The sequence below is a fragment of the Lontra canadensis genome, unplaced genomic scaffold, assembly GCF_010015895.1.
Source record: "Lontra canadensis isolate GAN:19392208 unplaced genomic scaffold, GSC_riverotter_1.0 scaffold35, whole genome shotgun sequence".
NCBI classification, from domain to species: Eukaryota; Metazoa; Chordata; class Mammalia; order Carnivora; family Mustelidae; genus Lontra; species Lontra canadensis.
In genome coordinates, this window is record NW_022631029.1 from 15,512,157 (window position 1) to 15,529,786 (window position 17,630).

The 17,630-nt window shown below is 43.1% G+C and overlaps 1 protein-coding gene and 1 pseudogene across 2 annotated transcripts in view; one reads left to right on the forward strand and one right to left on the reverse strand.

Annotated features, from left to right (window-relative positions):
• ABHD6 (abhydrolase domain containing 6, acylglycerol lipase) overlaps window positions 1–17,630 on the forward strand; it is a 51,671-nt gene that overhangs the window by 13,753 nt on the left and 20,288 nt on the right. The window contains exons 3-4 of one of the 2 annotated variants that reach the window (XM_032868422.1): window positions 4,922–5,073; window positions 16,981–17,137. In XM_032868422.1, coding sequence (XP_032724313.1) covers window positions 4,955–5,073; window positions 16,981–17,137 — 276 coding nt within the window. In that variant the 5' untranslated portion in view covers window positions 4,922–4,954. The remainder of the gene's footprint in view (window positions 1–4,921; window positions 5,074–16,980; window positions 17,138–17,630) is intronic. The other variant, XM_032868423.1, reaches the window with a different exon arrangement.
• LOC116874026 lies at window positions 16,050–16,924 on the reverse strand (annotated as a pseudogene).

Sequence of the window (17,630 nt, forward strand, 5' to 3'; positions counted from 1 at the left end):
TGACATAATTTCAGAAACATTTTAAGTCTTCAGAATAGGAAAAGACTGCACAGGTGATTTGGATGAACATTCTTACTTAATTGTTGAGGAAACCAAGCGCTTGCAGCTGGTATATAGAAGAGCCTGGTGGGAGAGAACCTGCCGGAATGTTCCAGCCCCAGCCTGCTTGGGCCCAGCCCTCAGGTGAATCTGCCCGAGTGGCAGCCATTCCTCTATCTCCATTATGGTTGTCACAAGACCCATATATCGCATTTTTCTTAAAATTGACTCCTTTTAACTTAGTTTTCAAAATTAATTTGCGTCCCTACCATGAATTAAAAATATCTCTCCACCTGCTAGATGGGATGCTACCCTATTCATGAATGGCTTAATAAAGACAATGGGATCTTCAAGAAAGAAAGGAAGGAAGGAAGAAAGAAACCCTAAAAATCAACACAAAGAAACCATGTTATTAAGTAGCTAGGCACTGTTGCTTGTGGGAGGGGAAGGCTTGGAGAGGTTATCTAATAACACCATACTGAGAGTTCCGTTGACCTCGGCAGAACTGACAAAGAGCCCAAAGCCGACTTCTCAGTATGGATGTCGGTTTTATGTTGCCTGGGTAATGCTTTGTAGCCCTGAGCATTATTTAGCACTCTCCTTCTCCCTGACCTGAGCATTATTTAGTACTCTCCTGCTCCCTGATGTCATCTTACAGGCATCAGCTGAACGGGGCCCATCCTTCGCTGGCTCCATTTTCCACCCTGCAGCAGACTTTCCATCATGGGTGGTTCCAGGTTCACAGGGGTTCCGTTTTTCTGTCTCCAGCCTCTCCTTTGGGTACATAGAGTACCCTATAAACAAACCTCAGCAGGGTAGGAGAGCTGCCTTTTTAAAGGAAAGCTGAGGCAACTCCTTTTCAAAATGAAGAATGATGGGACGCCTCAGTGGCTCAGTTGGTTAAGCGTCTGCTTTCGGCTCAGGTCATGATCCCGGGGTCGTGGGATGGAGCCCCACATTGGGCTCCCTGCTCCATGAGGAGCCTGCTTCTCCCTCTGCCTGCCGCTCCCCCTGCTTGCACTCTCTTGCTCTCTCTGACAAATAAGTAAAATCTTTAAAAAAGAAATCTTTAAATAAATAAATAAATAAATAAATAAATAAACAAACAAATAACATGAGGGATGATGTAGAGATTGGGATAGTCACCTACTCCTAACGTGTACAGAACACTCAGGGGGCGCCTGGCTGGCTCAGCCAGAACAGCATGTACCTCTTGATCTCGGAGTTCTGAGTTTGAGCCCCACGTTGGATGTAGAGATTATTAAAAAAAAAAAAAAAAAACTGAAAGAAAACAAAGGAAAATACAGAAAGCATTAGTTTCTTCACTCAGGGCCAGTCTACATTTGACCTGGTCAGGGAAAGTGTGCAGGCTTCTCCATTATACGTCAAGCCTTGCTAAACCAGTCACGCTGTATAGAAGCTCATCATCGAAGACTTCATTCTGCAATGAAACGGAAGGTGGCTCCAAAGAAAACCTTCCCCGGACTGACGGGGCCAGCCATAGCAGGTGTTGACAAAGCTGTGACATCTCTTTTTGACAGTCATACCTTCTGGGGCTGCCATCTCCAGTGTCAGGGCCTATGATGTCATGGCCTTGGGCATAAAATGTTCTCATTCCTCGTCCAAAGGAGCATCATGTAATTAACTTCCTGCAGCTCAGAAATCAGAATTCGTGGTAACCCTCAGCCGTTTTTTTTTTTTAATTATTTTTATTAGCATATAATGTATTATTTGCCCCAGGGGTACAGGTGTGTGAATCATCAGTCTTAGGCAATTCACAGCACTCACTGTAGCACATACCGTCCCCAGTGTCCATCACGCAGCCACCCCATCCATCCCTCCCCCTTCCCTCCAGCAACCCTCAGTTTGTTTCATGAGATTAAGAGTCTCTTATGGTTGGTCTCCCTCCCCTAACCCTCACCCTCAGCAGTTTTTAAGGACTTTGTGTAATGTGGAAAAGTCTTCTTGAAGCTGACAGGTCCTATTCTCATTGACTCTTTTGTGACCCACAGTGTTCAAACCGATTGGTTAAAATTCCCTTTATCCGGAGAGTAATTGCTTATCCCTTGACTCTGAGGCCTTTCAGTATTATAAATCATATCTGGGGAGTTTTGTAATTACTGAAGGAAAAAGTACAGCATCATTGGGAATAGTTGGTTGTCCCTAAAACTAAGAGGATTGAGCCCATTTCGTAACTTTGCTTTTCACTAATTCATTTGTCCCATATTTGTGTCTTGTGCTCTTCTTGGCACTGAGAAAGAATGTGGACGATTGGCCCTACCTTCAAAGAGCTTTCTAGAAGATGAAATAGGTCAATGACTTAAGAGTGCTGGAATGTGTTTATGGTGATTGACAAATTGAGAGGACAGTTGAATTAGAAGTATACACAATGCTTCTACCCCTGAGAAGGCTTTCATTCCTACAGTTTCAACACTGTACCCAGATAGAGAGTGTCTGCCTGAATGAAAAGAGCTACCTGACCCACCTATACTCTCTCTCCCCCTGCTCCCCCTACCAAGGCTGTGAGGGGCTTGTTCTCCAACCCCTTTGTAGGGGACAAAACATGTAAATGGGAGAAACCAATATTGCATTATATGTTAACTAACAAGATTTAAATTCTAAAAAATTGTAAATAGAGATATTCTATCTTCATGGAGAAATTAAGAGTGACAGTGAGTGTGAGTATTTAATAGCAAATAGCTTACAAAGATTGAACAAAGGCCATTTGAAAAAAAAAAATTTTAGACACAGTAGAGCTTGGTGCAAAGGGAGTTGGTCCAAGCAGAAACTTGTTTTGTAATCATGACTCTTCCAACTGAGTAATCTTGGGCAAGTCACTTAACCTCTGTGTGCCTTAGTTTTCTCAGCCTATGAAATGGCAGAAACACCCACCTTGCCTGTTGCACAGGGCTTGGTGTGCTTGACCAAGTGTTGATCACTTTTAGCCCGCTGGCCAAATTCAGCATGCAGCCTTTTCTAATAAAGATTGGAATACAATCAGTCCCAACTATTACATGCTGGGTGTGACTGCTTTCTCACTACAGTGGCAGGTCGAGTAGTTGTGACAGACCCTGTGGGGCTCCCAATGCCAAAATATTTATCATCTGGCCCTTGTTTTCAGTGATGTCAGTGAGGTCACACCATCACCATCATGAATTCATTATAATATTGAAATATGTCTCAGTTGACAGGGGCACATGGGAGAGATCTCTTCATTTCACAGGGAATACAAGGAAGGGCGAGATTTGCTGGATAATTCACACTTTTTCTTAAAGAAGTCTTTGTTTTGTTTAGTGAAATGTAGGTTTGGTCTTAGGCAGCTGGGAAACCTCGGGTTGCAGACCACCCACCCCCACCCGGCACACGTCCTTGCAGGAGTTCTTTTCTTGATTAGAGAGGATGATGGGACTTGCACAGTTTCTCATTTCATGAGAAAACGAACCGTGTTGTGAACTCCTAAGACAGGACAGAGTGGGGGCTACTGATTCAACTCTGGTTTCTAGAGCACCTAGAAATGTGTCAGGCCCTCGTCTGGATCCTGGAGACACACAGTAACCCCCGTTCTCCTGGTGCCCACATTCTAGCCTTGGGATGTGCCCAGTGAGTCTGCTGGAAGACCTCAGGAAGTGTGCTGGAAACTCTGCTGTTGGGATTTGTTCCCTCCTGACTTTTTATTATATAGTGTTTATTTTTGAATAGGCCGTACATGTGTAAGTGATAAATAACCAAAAGCTTTAAGAGGTAGACCGTGAAACCCAAGTCTTTCTTCTATTCCTGACACCCAGCTTCTAGTTTCCCACCTTAGGTGAACCTCATGGCATTACACACTCTTTTGGTTGATGGTGGCATTCACGTGCACACATACGTTGTTTCCACCTCAGTCTTTTTTAGGTTCTCTGTCTTCTCTTTTTTTAAAGATTTTATTTGTTTATTTAGAGCAGAAGTAGAGGGAGGAGCAGAGAGAAAGGGAGAGAGAGAATCTCAAGCAGACTCAGCAGAGCGCAAAGCCCTGTGCAGGGTTTGATCCCACAACCTTGAGATCATGACGTTAGGCAAAATCAAGAGTCAGATGCCCAACCAACTGAGCCACCTAAGTGCCCCTGTCCTCTCTAACTTTTAATCTTTTTAAAAGATATTTATTTATTTATTTGACAGAGAGAGAGAGCAATCACAAGTAGACAGAGACACAGGCGGGGGGCGGGGAGCAGGCCCCCCCACCGAGCACAGAACCCGATGAGGGTCTCAATCCAAGGACCCTGAGACCATGACCCGAGCCAAAGGCAGAGGCTTAACCCACTGAGCCACCCAGGCGCCCTTCTAACTTTTAATTTTTAAAAATTGCAAACTTTCAGAAAAGTTGAAAGAATACTACCTTGTAACCTTCACCTAGATTCACCAATGGTTAACATTATCATATTTGTTCTAATGTTTTCTCTTCTTCCCTCCTCGCCACATTTTTTCCCCTCAGTTTTTAAAAGTGAGCGGCAGAAGCAAACACTGAGTAGGCGATATCACTGTTCCTCACCTCTTAATACTTCAGCAGATATCACCCAGGAGCAAAGATATTCTCCTACATGCAGACATTACCACGATTTCATCCCCTGCTCAGGAATTGTGTCTCTGATACAATAATATTATCTCATATCTGGTCCTTACTCAGATTTCCCCAATGGCTTTAACAGTGTCCTTTATAGCTTAAAAAAAATCCGGGATCCTCTCAGGGGTTCTTTGTTGTATTTATTTGTTATAACAATTTAGATATTTTAAGCACTTGTCAGCTTTTGTTCCCTCCTGACCTTTACTCTCATTCCGTCCTTCTGTCTCCCACTTTGCTGCTTCACCTTTTCTCTTGAGACAGAGTTTCAGTATTGACTCTCTTCAGCCCTGCAGGTGTCCGTCAGTCCTGAAGAGCAGGATGGACCTTGACGTGGTTAACATGTTTGTGATAGCAGGCGGGACGCTGGCCATCCCAATCCTGGCATTTGTAGCCTCGTTTCTCCTGTGGCCTTCAGCGCTGATAAAAATCTATTACTGGTAAGTTGATTTTATAATTAAAGTACTCAAGAGTAGCATAGTAACAGTGTCCTCTTCCCTGCTTATCCTTTGGTGGCGGTTTTTCAACATTTTGCATGAAATATTTCGAAGATACAGAAAAGTTGAAAGACATCCTGTCTTGAGTCTGGGGACTGTTCTTGAAAAATTGGTTGTAGCTCCTCACCGGGTAGATCTTTCTGGTTTCTGATTACATCTTTGCCTGGGGGCCACTCTCACCCCCAGAGTCACTGATTCTGTCTTCAGGAAAGGATTTGCCTGGTTATGGGAGCTCCTTTGGTATTTTCTTAGTTGTTGGATTCCCACCCAGTGATGTCCTGACAGGTGCAGTGATGTGCGCAGAAAAATGATTGGAAAGACCAGGGCTGAGGGATGGCATGGGTAAGACAGAGTGGGTTTTAGATTTGTTCTAAATGTGTTCGTTAGTGAAGTGACGGAAAGAAAAAGAAGTTTCCAAAATTTTTATCATTCTCGTACCATCTTTATGAGTCTTGCCGTATCTATAGAACAGCTCTACTTTCCTTTTGTATTTTCTTTAGAATAAGTCACTCTTCTTACCTTAATTCAATTTAAGAGTGACACAAATATTACTACCTTATGCAGAAAATTCCTATTTGCTGTACTTGCCGTAAATAGTAAATTAATATTAAAAGTAAAAATGATGGGCGCCTGGGTGGCTCAGTTGGGTGAGCCACTGCCTTTGGCTCAGGTCGTGATCCTGGAGTCCTAGGATCCAGTCCCATATCGGGCTTCCCCTGCTCTGCAGGGAGCCTGCTTCTCCTTCTCCCTCTGCCTGCCAGCTCCCCCTGCTTATGCACTCTTTCTCTCTCTCTCTTTTTCTCTATCTATCTCTGTCATATAATTATAAAATCTTTAAAAAAATAATAAAAATAAAAAGCAAAAATGAGCACAATGCCATTAAATGGCGTTTTAAAATTCTAGTCTCCCAAGGATTCTGTGTGTCCTTTCTCTTTGTTACAAAGTCCAGAGAGGTGTGAATGATGTAGCAGCTAGAACAGGGCCTTCATCCTGGATGGAACCAGAAGATTAACAGTTGAAAGGAGATTAGATTTCTCATAATGTGCTTCAGTGACTTTTTTGTGCTATGGTCCATTTACCAAATAAAACCACCCCTCACGCCCCATGGTGTGTGTCCCCTGGCGAAGGCAGTCCTCAAATAGCCCTGGTTCCTCTGTGTGCCACAGGGAGAAGGGCAGCACACTGGGATTTAACTGGGACTCCGGCAGTTAGACTCGCCTTCTCTGCACACAGGAAAGAACGCAGTGAGGTTGCATTCAGCTCAGCTCGTGCCCTTTATCTGCTCTCCTTTCTGGCTCCCTTTTGTTTCATTGGAGTGTGGAATTTTCCGCCTGCCAGCCAGGCTCTGATCCTTGAAAAGAAGCTAATTGAACAGAAGGGAGCTTTTCATCCTGCACTGTCCCGCTCCCTCTTGGACAGGAGAGGGTAGGAGGGGAGCGTGGTGACCCTGTTAGAGGGTCATCCAGGACCCATCGACCTACCTCTGCATTGACGAAGCTGAGATTCTGGCTGTTTCAGTGTGATTGCCCTGCAGTACCGGCAGCCAGAGAGCTTGGGGGCCAAGGCCTCTGTGTGACCCCTGCCATGGAGAGCCCAGAGCCGTGGGCCCCTTGTGGCTTCACAGAGGCACCATGGCCCTCCATACACAGATGCCATCTTTCCTCACTCCAGTCCAAGCAGAGAATGCAGTTGGGTGGTGGGGCCCATCACCGTGGATACGGCTGCAGACAGAGGTGTGCCGATCCCACCCGCCACACAAGGAGTCCGGCAGCTTCCTTGGGCTGTCAGGGAGAAGGCTTTCAAAGTCAGGAGTGTCAGGATAATTTTGACATTGGAGCTTTGAAAAGAAAAATAACCTCAAAGCAAATAATTCACCTTTTATTGAATTAAAACTCACACAACATAAAATTCACCATCCTAAAGTGTGTAATTCAGTAGTTTTAGTATATTCATGGCATTGGAGCGTCTGGCTGGCTCAGTCGGAAGAACCTATGACTCTTGATCTCGGAATCGTGAGTTCAAGCCCTAAGTTGAGTGTAGAGATTACTAAAAAAAAAAAAAATTAAAAATAAAAACTTTTTTTTTTTAAAGATTTTATTTATTTACTTGACAGAGAGAGATCACAAGTAGACAGAGAGGCAGGCAGAGAGAGAGAGAGGGAAGCAGGCTCCCTGCTGAGCAGAGAGCCCGATGCAGGACTCGATCCCAGGACCCTGAGATCATGACCTGAGCCGAAGGCAGCAGCTTAACCCACTGAGCCACCCAGGCGCCCCTAAAAATAAAAACTTCTTAAAAAAAAAAATATATATATATATGACTATATATACACACACACAGTGTTGTGCAACCATTACCACTATCTAATTCCTATCTAATTCCAAAACATTTCCATCTTCCCAAAAGGAGCCCCTGTACCTGTTTGCAGTCACTCACAGTTTCCCCATCCCTTCATGCCCTGGCAATTTTAATTATATCTCTGTCTCTTTAGATTTGCCTATTGGGGCCATTTCATCATTTCATATAAATGAGATCAAGCAATTTTGGCATTTGATGTCTGATTTCTGTGACTTAGTGTGTTTTCAAGGTGCATCCTTGTTGTAGCATGTGTCAGTATTTCAATATTACGGCTGAATTCTAGTCCATCCTGTGGTTATACAACATGCTATGTATTTAAAAGGACATTTGTATTGTTTCCACATTTTGCCTATTTTGAATAATGCCACATAGCAAATAATTCACTTTTATTAACAAATAATACCACTAAAATCCTGAGAAGTCCCACAGAGCAGAGCATTCAGTCCCTTATTTAAATGACAGCCTAGGGACACCTGGGTGGCTCAGTGGGTTAAGCATTTGCCTTCAGCTCAGGTCATGATCTCAGGGTCCTGGGATCCAGTCCAACATCAGGTTCCCTGCTCAACGGGGAGTCCACTTCTCCCTCTTGCTCTCCCTTTGTGTTCTCTCTCTCCCTCTCAAATAAATAAATAAAATCTTAAAAAAAAAATGACAGCATAGATACATGCGATCTTAATGCCTGCCCATGCCTGTCACTCAGCTCAGAGCTGTAGCCAGAGGACAAACACAGTGTTCTTGATTTTATGAACTCAGGCACACAAGCTAAGAAGAAACCCAGCTGGTTGGAGAGAATGAAAATCCTAGAAAACCTTTTGGTTTATGCCAGGTTGAACTGTGGCATGAGGTGTTGTGATTATGGTACTAGAACCCGTGATGCCATTGCAGAGGGCTGTTGGAAATCCTGTGATTTCCTCCTCCTCCCGCCCCCTTGGAAATGCACAGCCTGTTTCCTTCATCTCACCTCACTGCAAGTGACATTTACACAGTGGGTGGCTTGGGATGAACAGCTTCACCATGAGTCACTTACATCCCTTAACCACAGCTCCTCCTCCAAACACCTTTATTTGCTCAACGACGCATAATGACCACCAGTGAATTCACTCTGCAGAGCGAGGTTGGTCAGGTTAATTTTCAGGGTTGCTACGTGAACAGGAGCAGCAGGTGGTAGAGTTAGCTGGGCCTCCCAGACAACCCAAGCTGCTCTGCTGGATGCCCAGAAGAGTGTGGGCTAATCACAGCAGTCTCTCCTGGACATCTCTCTGGGATCTTCCCTGAGGAAACTAAGTGGTGACATAATGGTAAGAAGTCATAAATAGAAAAAGATGGACAAGAATTGAAAAAGAAAATGAACATTGTTTGCGGGTGACAGGATTGTATTCATAGAAAGCCCAAGGGAATCTATAGATAATTTCTGGAATTAATAAGTGAGTTTGGAAGGTTGCTAAATACAAGATAAGTGAACAAAAATCAGTTATATTCTTATATGACAGCAACAAAAAGTAGAAAATGAAAAAAAAATGTAATGATTCTACTTACTGTTGTATCAACAAATTCAGAATACCCAAGAATAAATCTAAAGAACAGTATGGAAGGCCTCTGGACAGCGAACTATGAAGTATTAGAGAAATTTGGAGGACCTAAAGCAATGGAGGTATAGACAGTATTTGTGAGTTGGAAGACTTTCTTAGATCACTGGGTTGTCAGATTTCCCTAAAATGATATGTAGTTCAGTGTGCACCCATTTACAGTCCCAGCAGGTTTTTTGGTTTTTTTTTTTAAGATTTCATTTAGTTATTTGAGAGAGAGAGTGAGAGAGAGCATGAGAAGGGAGAAGGTCAGAGGAAGAAGCAGACTCCCCATGGAGCTGGTAGCCCGATGCACGACTTGATCCCAGGTCTCTGGGATCATGACCTGAGCTGAAGGCAGTTGCTTAACCAACTGAGCCACTCAGGCACCCAGGGTTTTTTGTTTTGTTTTGTTTTTAAGATTTTATTCATTTATTTGAGAGACAGAGAGCATGGGTCAGGGGGGTTGGATGGGCAGAGGGAGAGGGAGAAGCAGACTCCCGGCTAAGCAAGGAGCCCAGTGCAGGACTCCATCTCAGGACCCACGGATCATGACCTGAGCTGAAGGCAGACATTCAATCAAAGGAGTCGTTCAGGCACCCCCAGCAGGTTTTTTTTTTTTTTTAATGGAATTTAATAAACTGCTTCTTAAATTTATAAAGAAAAGCAAAGAGCCCATTAAGCAAGACAGTCTTGAAGAGGAACGATGTGAGATAATTTACATGACCAGCTGTCAGACCTAATTATAAAGCAACAGTGAATCAAGGCAGCGTAATATTGGCACTAAGAAGGGCAAACCAGTGGGACAGGAGAGCCCAGGAACAGATGCGCATACATACAGTCTCTTCATTGATAAAGGTAGTGCTGCTTTGCAGCGGGGGAAGGGGGCTGTGTCAACTAGATACCCATCTGGGAGAAAAGTTCATCGTGACCCGTTTGGTAGGCAGAATTAGCCAGACCCACAAAGATCCCTCTCTAATCCGCGGAACTTGTGAATATGACGACAAATCACTCCCACAGTCGTTATGTTATATATAGTTGACCTAAAGACAAGATTTACCTGAGGAGGCCTGATCTAGCCATAGTAGCCCTTACAAGTGGAGGGGTTCGAAGCACAAGAAGGACTCTGTGTGATGGCGAGTTGGAGACCCCAGGTGAAAGAATGGCAATGGGCTCTAGGAGATACAGCCCCTGGCTGACAGCCAGCAAAACAGCAGGGATCTCAATCCTAGGCCACAAAGAACTGAATTCTGCTAATAACCCCTAAATAATAAGCTTAGAAGCTGATTCCTTCCCAGACCTTCCAGATCAGAAGTGGCTGGTGCCTTGATTTCAGATTTTGATACATTCAGAGGAGAACTCGGCTAAGCTCACTCCTGACCTGCAGAACCGTGAATTAGTAAATGAGTGTTATTTCAAGCTGCTAAGCTTGGTAATTTGTAACGCAGCTGTAAAAAAGAATACAGCCTCATCTACAACCTTGTACCATGCACAGAAATCAAATCCAGGTGGATTTTAGATCCAAATGAAACAAAAAAGCTTTTGTAAGAAAACATGGAAAAACCTCACAAGAGAGGTTATCCATATGGCCAGTAAACATATGTAATGGTGCTCAACTTCGTTGGTCATACAGGGCATTTAATAAAACCACAACGAGAGGCCATTTTCTACCCACCAGGATGGCTAAAGTGAAACAGGCTTAAATTCCAAGAATGGGCAAGGATGTTATATTCATATCCTAGTGATAAATGGCTACAATCTGGGTGACCTAAAACAACAGAAAACAACAACAATAGAAATGTATCTTCTCACAGTTCTGGAAGTTGGAAATACTAAACCAAGGTGTTGGCAAGGTCGGTTCCTTCTGGAGCCTCTGAGGGAGAATCCGTTCAGTGGCTCTTCCCTAGTTGCTGCTGACTGCGAGCTATCCTGGGCATTCCTGGACTTGTAGTTGTTCCTTCATATGTAGATGTGTCACTCCACTGTCTGCCTCTGTATGTCACTTGGTGTTGTTCTTTGGTGTGTTTCTGGGTCCACATCCCCCCCCCTTTTAAAGATTTTTATTTATTTATTTGACAGAGAGAGTACAAGTAAGCAGAGCAGCAGGCAAAGGGAGAGGGAGAAACAAGCTCTGCTGAGCAGGGAGCCTGACGTGGGGCTCGATCTCAGGACCCCTGGGATCATGACCCAAGCCGAAGGCAGACACTTAACCAACCGAGCCACCCAGGTGCCCCAACATTTCCCTTTTTTTAATAAGAGCACCAGCCATATTGGATTTGGGGCCAACCCTAATCCAGTATGACCTCAGCTCAACTCAATTATATCTGGGAAGACGCTGTTTCCAAATAAGGTCACATCCACAGGCTCCAGATAGACATGAATTTGGGGGAAATACTATTCAACCCCATGTGGATGTGGAACAATTAGAATCTGGCGTATTGTTGATGAAAGTATGAATTGGTTTGGAAAACTTTTTGTCAACAGGACCCTCCTCATTTCACACAAGGGAAGTATGTGTATAGTGTGTATATATACACACACATGTATATGTGGAAAGAGAGATATCAAAAGACGTATAAAAGAATGTTACATAGCAGCTTCATTTATAGTACCTCCAAACTGGAAACACCAGTGTCTATTAATACCATAGCAGATACATAAATAAAGGTATAGTTGTACTGCTATTCATATAGTATTCAGTAGGAAGGAAAGAACTTGTGCTATATTCTACAACACAAACATAATACTGAGTAAAGGAAGTCAGATACAAATACTTATCATATGATAAAGTTCTGAAACAGCAGAACTGTCTTGGAGAGATAAATGGCGGCAGAAGTTAATGGGGAAAGGCACAAGATAGGCACCTGGGATGCTGGCCATATTCTTGGTCCTAATCTAGGTGGCAAGATGCCGGGTTCATTCATTTTGTGCATATTCATCAGACTGTACACTTAAAATTTGTGCACTTGTCTATTTGATTCATATTTCAGTTAAAAGTTTCTCTAAAAAATAAGAAGGATGTAGAGAAATTGGACTTCTTGTGTACTGCTTGTGGGAATATAAAATTATGCAGCCACTTTGGGAAGCAGTCTAGCAGTTCCTCAAAAGGTTTCTTAAGAAAAAGCTACCATACGATCCAGCAATTCAACTCCTAGGTGAGGTGAGAACACCCAAGAGAACTGAAAACATATGTCCACAGAAAAAGTTGTATGTGAATGTTCGTAATGGCATTATTTAGCTCCTGAGAGCTAAAAAGGAGAAACAGCTCAAATGTACATGAACTGAGACTAGATAACCAAGTGTGCATATCCATATGATGGATTATGATTTAGCCTTAAAAAGGAATGGAGTATTAATACATCCTATAACATAGATGAACTTGAAAACATTATGCTAAGTGAAATAAGGCAGACACAAAAAGCCACATGCTGAATGTGTCCCCATTTATATGAGATGTCCAGAATAAGCAAATCCATAAAGTAAATGCAAAGAGACATGAAGGAAACCAGTGGTTTCCAGGATCTATAAGGAGAGGGCAATGGGGAGTGAGTGCTAATCAATGTAGATTTTTTTTTTTGAATTGCAGTAAAATGTATGTAACATAAAATTTGCCATTCTACCCATTTTTTTTTTAAAGATTTTATTTATTCATTTATTTGAAAGAGAGCACAAGCAAGCAGAGAGAGAGAGAGGAGGAAGCAGGCTCTCCGCCGAGCAGAGAGAGCCCGATGCGGGGCTCGATCCCAGGACCCTGAGATCATGACCTGAGCCGAAGGCAGAGGCTTTAACCCACTGAGCCACCCAGGCACCCGCCATTCTACCCATTTTAAAGTATACAGTGCAGTCTTATTTCTTTTTGATAAAAATGTTCCAGATATAGATAGTGGTGATGGTTGCACTCCTTTGTGAATATACTTAAAAAAAAAAATCCTCAGTTGTACCCGTTAAAAGGGTGACTTTTATGGTATGTTACTTATATCTCAATAGAAAGAGATTTATACTCAACACCCTAGTCATAAGGGCTTGAAAATCAAAACCACGGTGAGCCACCATTAGGGTGGTTATTTCTATGTATATATTTTTTAGGGTGCCTATTTTTGAAAAAAATGGAAAATAACATGGAAAATAAGTGTTGTTAAAAAATAAGTAATTGTTGTTGAGGATATAGAGAAATCCTTGTTCCTTGCCATTAGAAATGTGAAATAGTACAGCTGCTGTGGACACATTTAGTAGTTCCTCAAAAAATTACACATACCTTATGATCCAACAATTCTACCTCTGGGTCTATACCCCAGAGACTTAAAAGCAGGGACTCAAACAGATATTTGTATACCAATGTTCACAGCAGTATTACTCGGCCAAAACCCCGAAACTGCCCAAATACTCATCAGTAGATGAATGATAAAAAAAAATGTGGTACCTACATAGAGTGGAATGGTATTCAGTTTTGGAAAGGAATGAAATTCTGACACCTGCTATAACATGGATGAACCTTGAACTCATTATGCTTAGTGGAATTAGCCAGACACAAAAGAGCAACGTTGTGTGAATCTACTTATACGAGCTATCTAGGATAGGCAGAGTCATAGAGACAGAAAGTAGAACAGAGGTTATCAGGAGCTCAGGGGAGGAGGGGAATGGGGAATTATTATTTAAGGGTTATAGGATTTCTGTTTGGGATGATGAAAAAGTTCTAGACATGGATGGATGATCGTGATGGCTAACTTACAACATTGTGAATGTACTTAATGCCACCGAATTGTGTGGTTAAAATGGTGAATCTTCTGATGCGTATTTTACCACAATTTAAAAAAAAAGAAATAAATGTTGAAGTACTTTTCTCAAGAGGTTCTTATAACCTAGGAATGCTGAGACTTAGAGGATGAAGGGTCTGGACCCTGGAGGAGTGTACGTGTATGTAATGAGTAACCATCGGTCAGCCTTAAAAAAGAAAGATCGTGCCTTTTGTAACAACATGGAGGTACCTGGAGGGTATTATGCTAAGTGATATTTCAGTCAGACAGAGAAAGAGAAATACACTGTGTGACTTCACTTATGTAAGGAATCTAAAACAAGGCAAATAAACAAAAAACAGAAACAGAATCATAAATACAGAAAACAAACTGGTGTCTGCCAGAGGGTAAGTGGGTGGGTGGTGTGGGCGAAACAGGTGCAAGGGCTTAGGATGTACCACATTCCAGTTATACAGTAAATGAGTCATGGAGATGCAAAGTACTGCAGAGAACATAGTCAATAATACTGTAAAAACGGTATGCTGTTACATGGTGTTGTATTATTGTGGTGAGCACGGAGTCATGTATAGAATTGTCCAAGCACTATATTGTTTACCTGAAACTGATAAAACATCGTATGTCAACTATACTTTAATTTTTTAAAAAAGATCATAGAGTCAAGACATGAATGAATTGGGATATTAATGAATGAACGAATGAAGAGCGGACTTGTGTCATATGCCATGATTTAGAATTTTGAAATATGCTTGCTTTGTCATAAGGGCTTTTAAGCTAGCCAGTGTTATTTTTAATGTTTTGAATAGGGAATGCATTTCATTGAAAAAGGAAAGCCGTAAAAGTCTCCCTCCTACCCCTGTTCCCTTTCCAGCTACTTCTCACTAGAATCCCCGCCTCCGCTCCACATACTCACCGTCCTAGTGTCTGGTGTATGCCCTCATGCGTTTTGTTTGCAGATGCAAGTAAATATGAATATATGTGTCCTCGTTCCTTTCTCCCTTTATTTACGCCGTGTAAGCTATTTGCTTTTTGCAAGACTTGGCTACCTCTCTGATGCAAAGTGTACCACAAAGTGAATCCCTGATTGAATTAATTATCTTTCATCTTGGAGAGATTCTTCATGCAGAGAGTTCAGTTTGTTGCTAATTCCATACTGAAATCGAATTTGGGCCAAACTCCAGCTCTGCCAAGTCTTACGTAACAGACAGACGCTGAGCCTTCAACCAGCTGCCATATGTTGTGAGGAGCAAAGCCAGAGGACGGATGCAGATAGTTCCTAAGAGTCAAGTTCCCCAGAACTGGTGGCTCAGTCAGTTAAGTGTCTGCCTTTGGCTCAGGTCATGATCCCAGGGTCCTGAGGAGCCCTGCTTCTCCGGGAGCCTGCTTCTCTCTCTCCCTCTGCCCCTCCCCCTCAACTTGTGCTCTCTCTCACTATCTCCCCCTCTCTCTCAAATAAATAAAGTCCTTTAAAAAAGTCAAGTTCTCGGGGCACCTGGGTGGCTTAGTTGGTTAAGCAGCTGCTTTCAGCACAGGTCATGATCCTGGAGTCCAGGGATCGAGTCCTGCATCGGGCTCCCAGCCCACGGGGAGTCTGCTTCTCCCTCTGACCTTCTCCCCTGTCGTGCTCTCTCTCACTCTCTCTCTCTCTCTCTCTCAAATAAATAAATAAAATCTTTAAAAAAAAAAAAACAGTCAAGTTTTCACTCTCAAAATCTCTAGGGGGAAGAAACCAGCATATATTAATATATATATGTTATACAGATCATATATATATTATACAGATAATATATATATAATTAATATATATTTTTAAATACTTAAATGTGTACATATGTTTGGGAGGTAGGATATGAGCCTCTTTGAGCTTATCCACCAGAGTGGAAATAATGTCTGTATAAAAACAAATGTTTGGGGGCACCTGGGTGGCTCAGTGTGTTAAGCCTCTGCCTTCGGCTCAGGTCATGGTCTCAGGGTCCTGGGATCAAGCCCCACATTGGGCTCTCTGCTCAGCAGGGAACCTGCTTCCCCCTCTCTCTCTGCCCGCCTCTGTGCCACTTGTGATCTCTCTCTCTGTCAAATAAATAAATAAAATCTTAAAACAAAAACCAAAAAAACAAATGTTTGTTACTATGACTTCTGCATCACAGTTAAAATCCAGTCCACTCAATCAAAATCCACTGGTTCAAAATCAATACTTCTTTGAAGCCACAGTAACACTTAAAAAAAGTTAAGACTCAAAAGCAGAAATTTGGTTGGTTGGAGGGTTAATTTAACTTCCCGCTTGCTCAAATAGAATGACAAAAGGACAAAACTGTGTTTTTCGCAGAGATGGAGTTCATGGCCTCACCAGCTCTGGACAGCTGTCGGAGGGTTTGGTCCTGAAATCGTCAGGACTCCAGGCACCCTTTAGACAGTTTTCTGTCGTCCTTTCTCCCCAGTCAGAGATTTGTGGATATGTGGAGTGACACCACCCCCACCCGTAGCCTTGGTGAGAGAGGCTGGTTCTTCATCTCCACAGAGAGCGAGCTGCTTTACCTTTAAGTCTTGGGATGCCTTTCCTGCCCGGCAGAGCCCCTCTGCAGTGAGATCCTTACTCTGGGATGGTCCTACATGGGTAGTGTTCGTGATTCTTCATCCTGGATTTCAGATGCCCGTGAATATGGCCCACCGGGAAGTGCAGGCCGGCTCTCTGTGAGGGGAACTGCCTTTTTCTTGGCCTTTCCCAAGTTCTTCCCAGCCTTACCGCCAGCCACTTTGAGTTCAGCTGCAGCTCAAGCAGGCGAGGCAGAGAAAGGCCAGTCAGGCAGCTGGAGAGATCCCACCACCTACTCCTTCATCATACCACCATTCAAACTGCTAAAAATAGGGATGTAAATATATAGATTAACAAAAGGCTATGATGTGTCATGCTCCTTCAGAAAACACTCTTCTTTCTCCTCCTAGTTAGAAGTATCAGAAAAGTACATACCAGAATATTTATTTAAGGTGCTTCCTGGAATGGTTCTACTTAGTGCTCCCTGAGGGTAAAGCTGGGGAGGAACTCCAGAGACCTGCTGGGAGGAGGAGGAAGGCAGCTGGGAGAAGGGTTTGTCTCTCCATGAAGTAGGACTGTAGACAGGGCATATGCCCCTTCTCTGGAGCTTGCTGATTTTGTCTCGCCTTTCTTTTTTCCTCCCCAGGTACTGGCGGAGAACGCTGGGGATGCAGGTCCGCTACGTTTACCATGAAGACTACCAGTTCTGTTACTCCTTCCGGGGCAGGCCTGGGCACAAACCATCCATCCTCATGCTCCATGGGTTCTCTGCACACAAGGATATGTGGCTTAGCGTGGTCAAGGTGCGATTCTAGGTTCTTCTCTCTCAACGGAGTGTCACTCAGTAAAGAAAAGGGTGTCCACTTGAATGTGACGTCCTCAGCAATGATGAAAAGCCAAGGGAACCCAGAACTGTGGCTCAACTCATCTGAAAACTAATTCAGCATAGGGGTGCCTGGCTGGCTCACTCAGTAGAGCACGCGACTCTAGCCCTCAGGGATTGTGAGTTCAAGCCCCGTGTTGGGTGTGGAGCTTCCTTAAAAACACACACACGCAGATACACACAAACTAATGTGGTATACAGTTAAGCCTTGAACAACATGGGTATTAAGGGAGCCCATGCACGATGCAGTCAAAAATTCATGTATAGCTCTTTTGCTCCCCCCCAAATTTAACTATGAATAGTCTACTGTTGACCAGAAGCCTTAACAATAACATAAATGGTCAATTAACACATATTTTGTATGTCATATGTATTGTATACTGTATTCTTACAATAAAATAAACTAGAGAAAA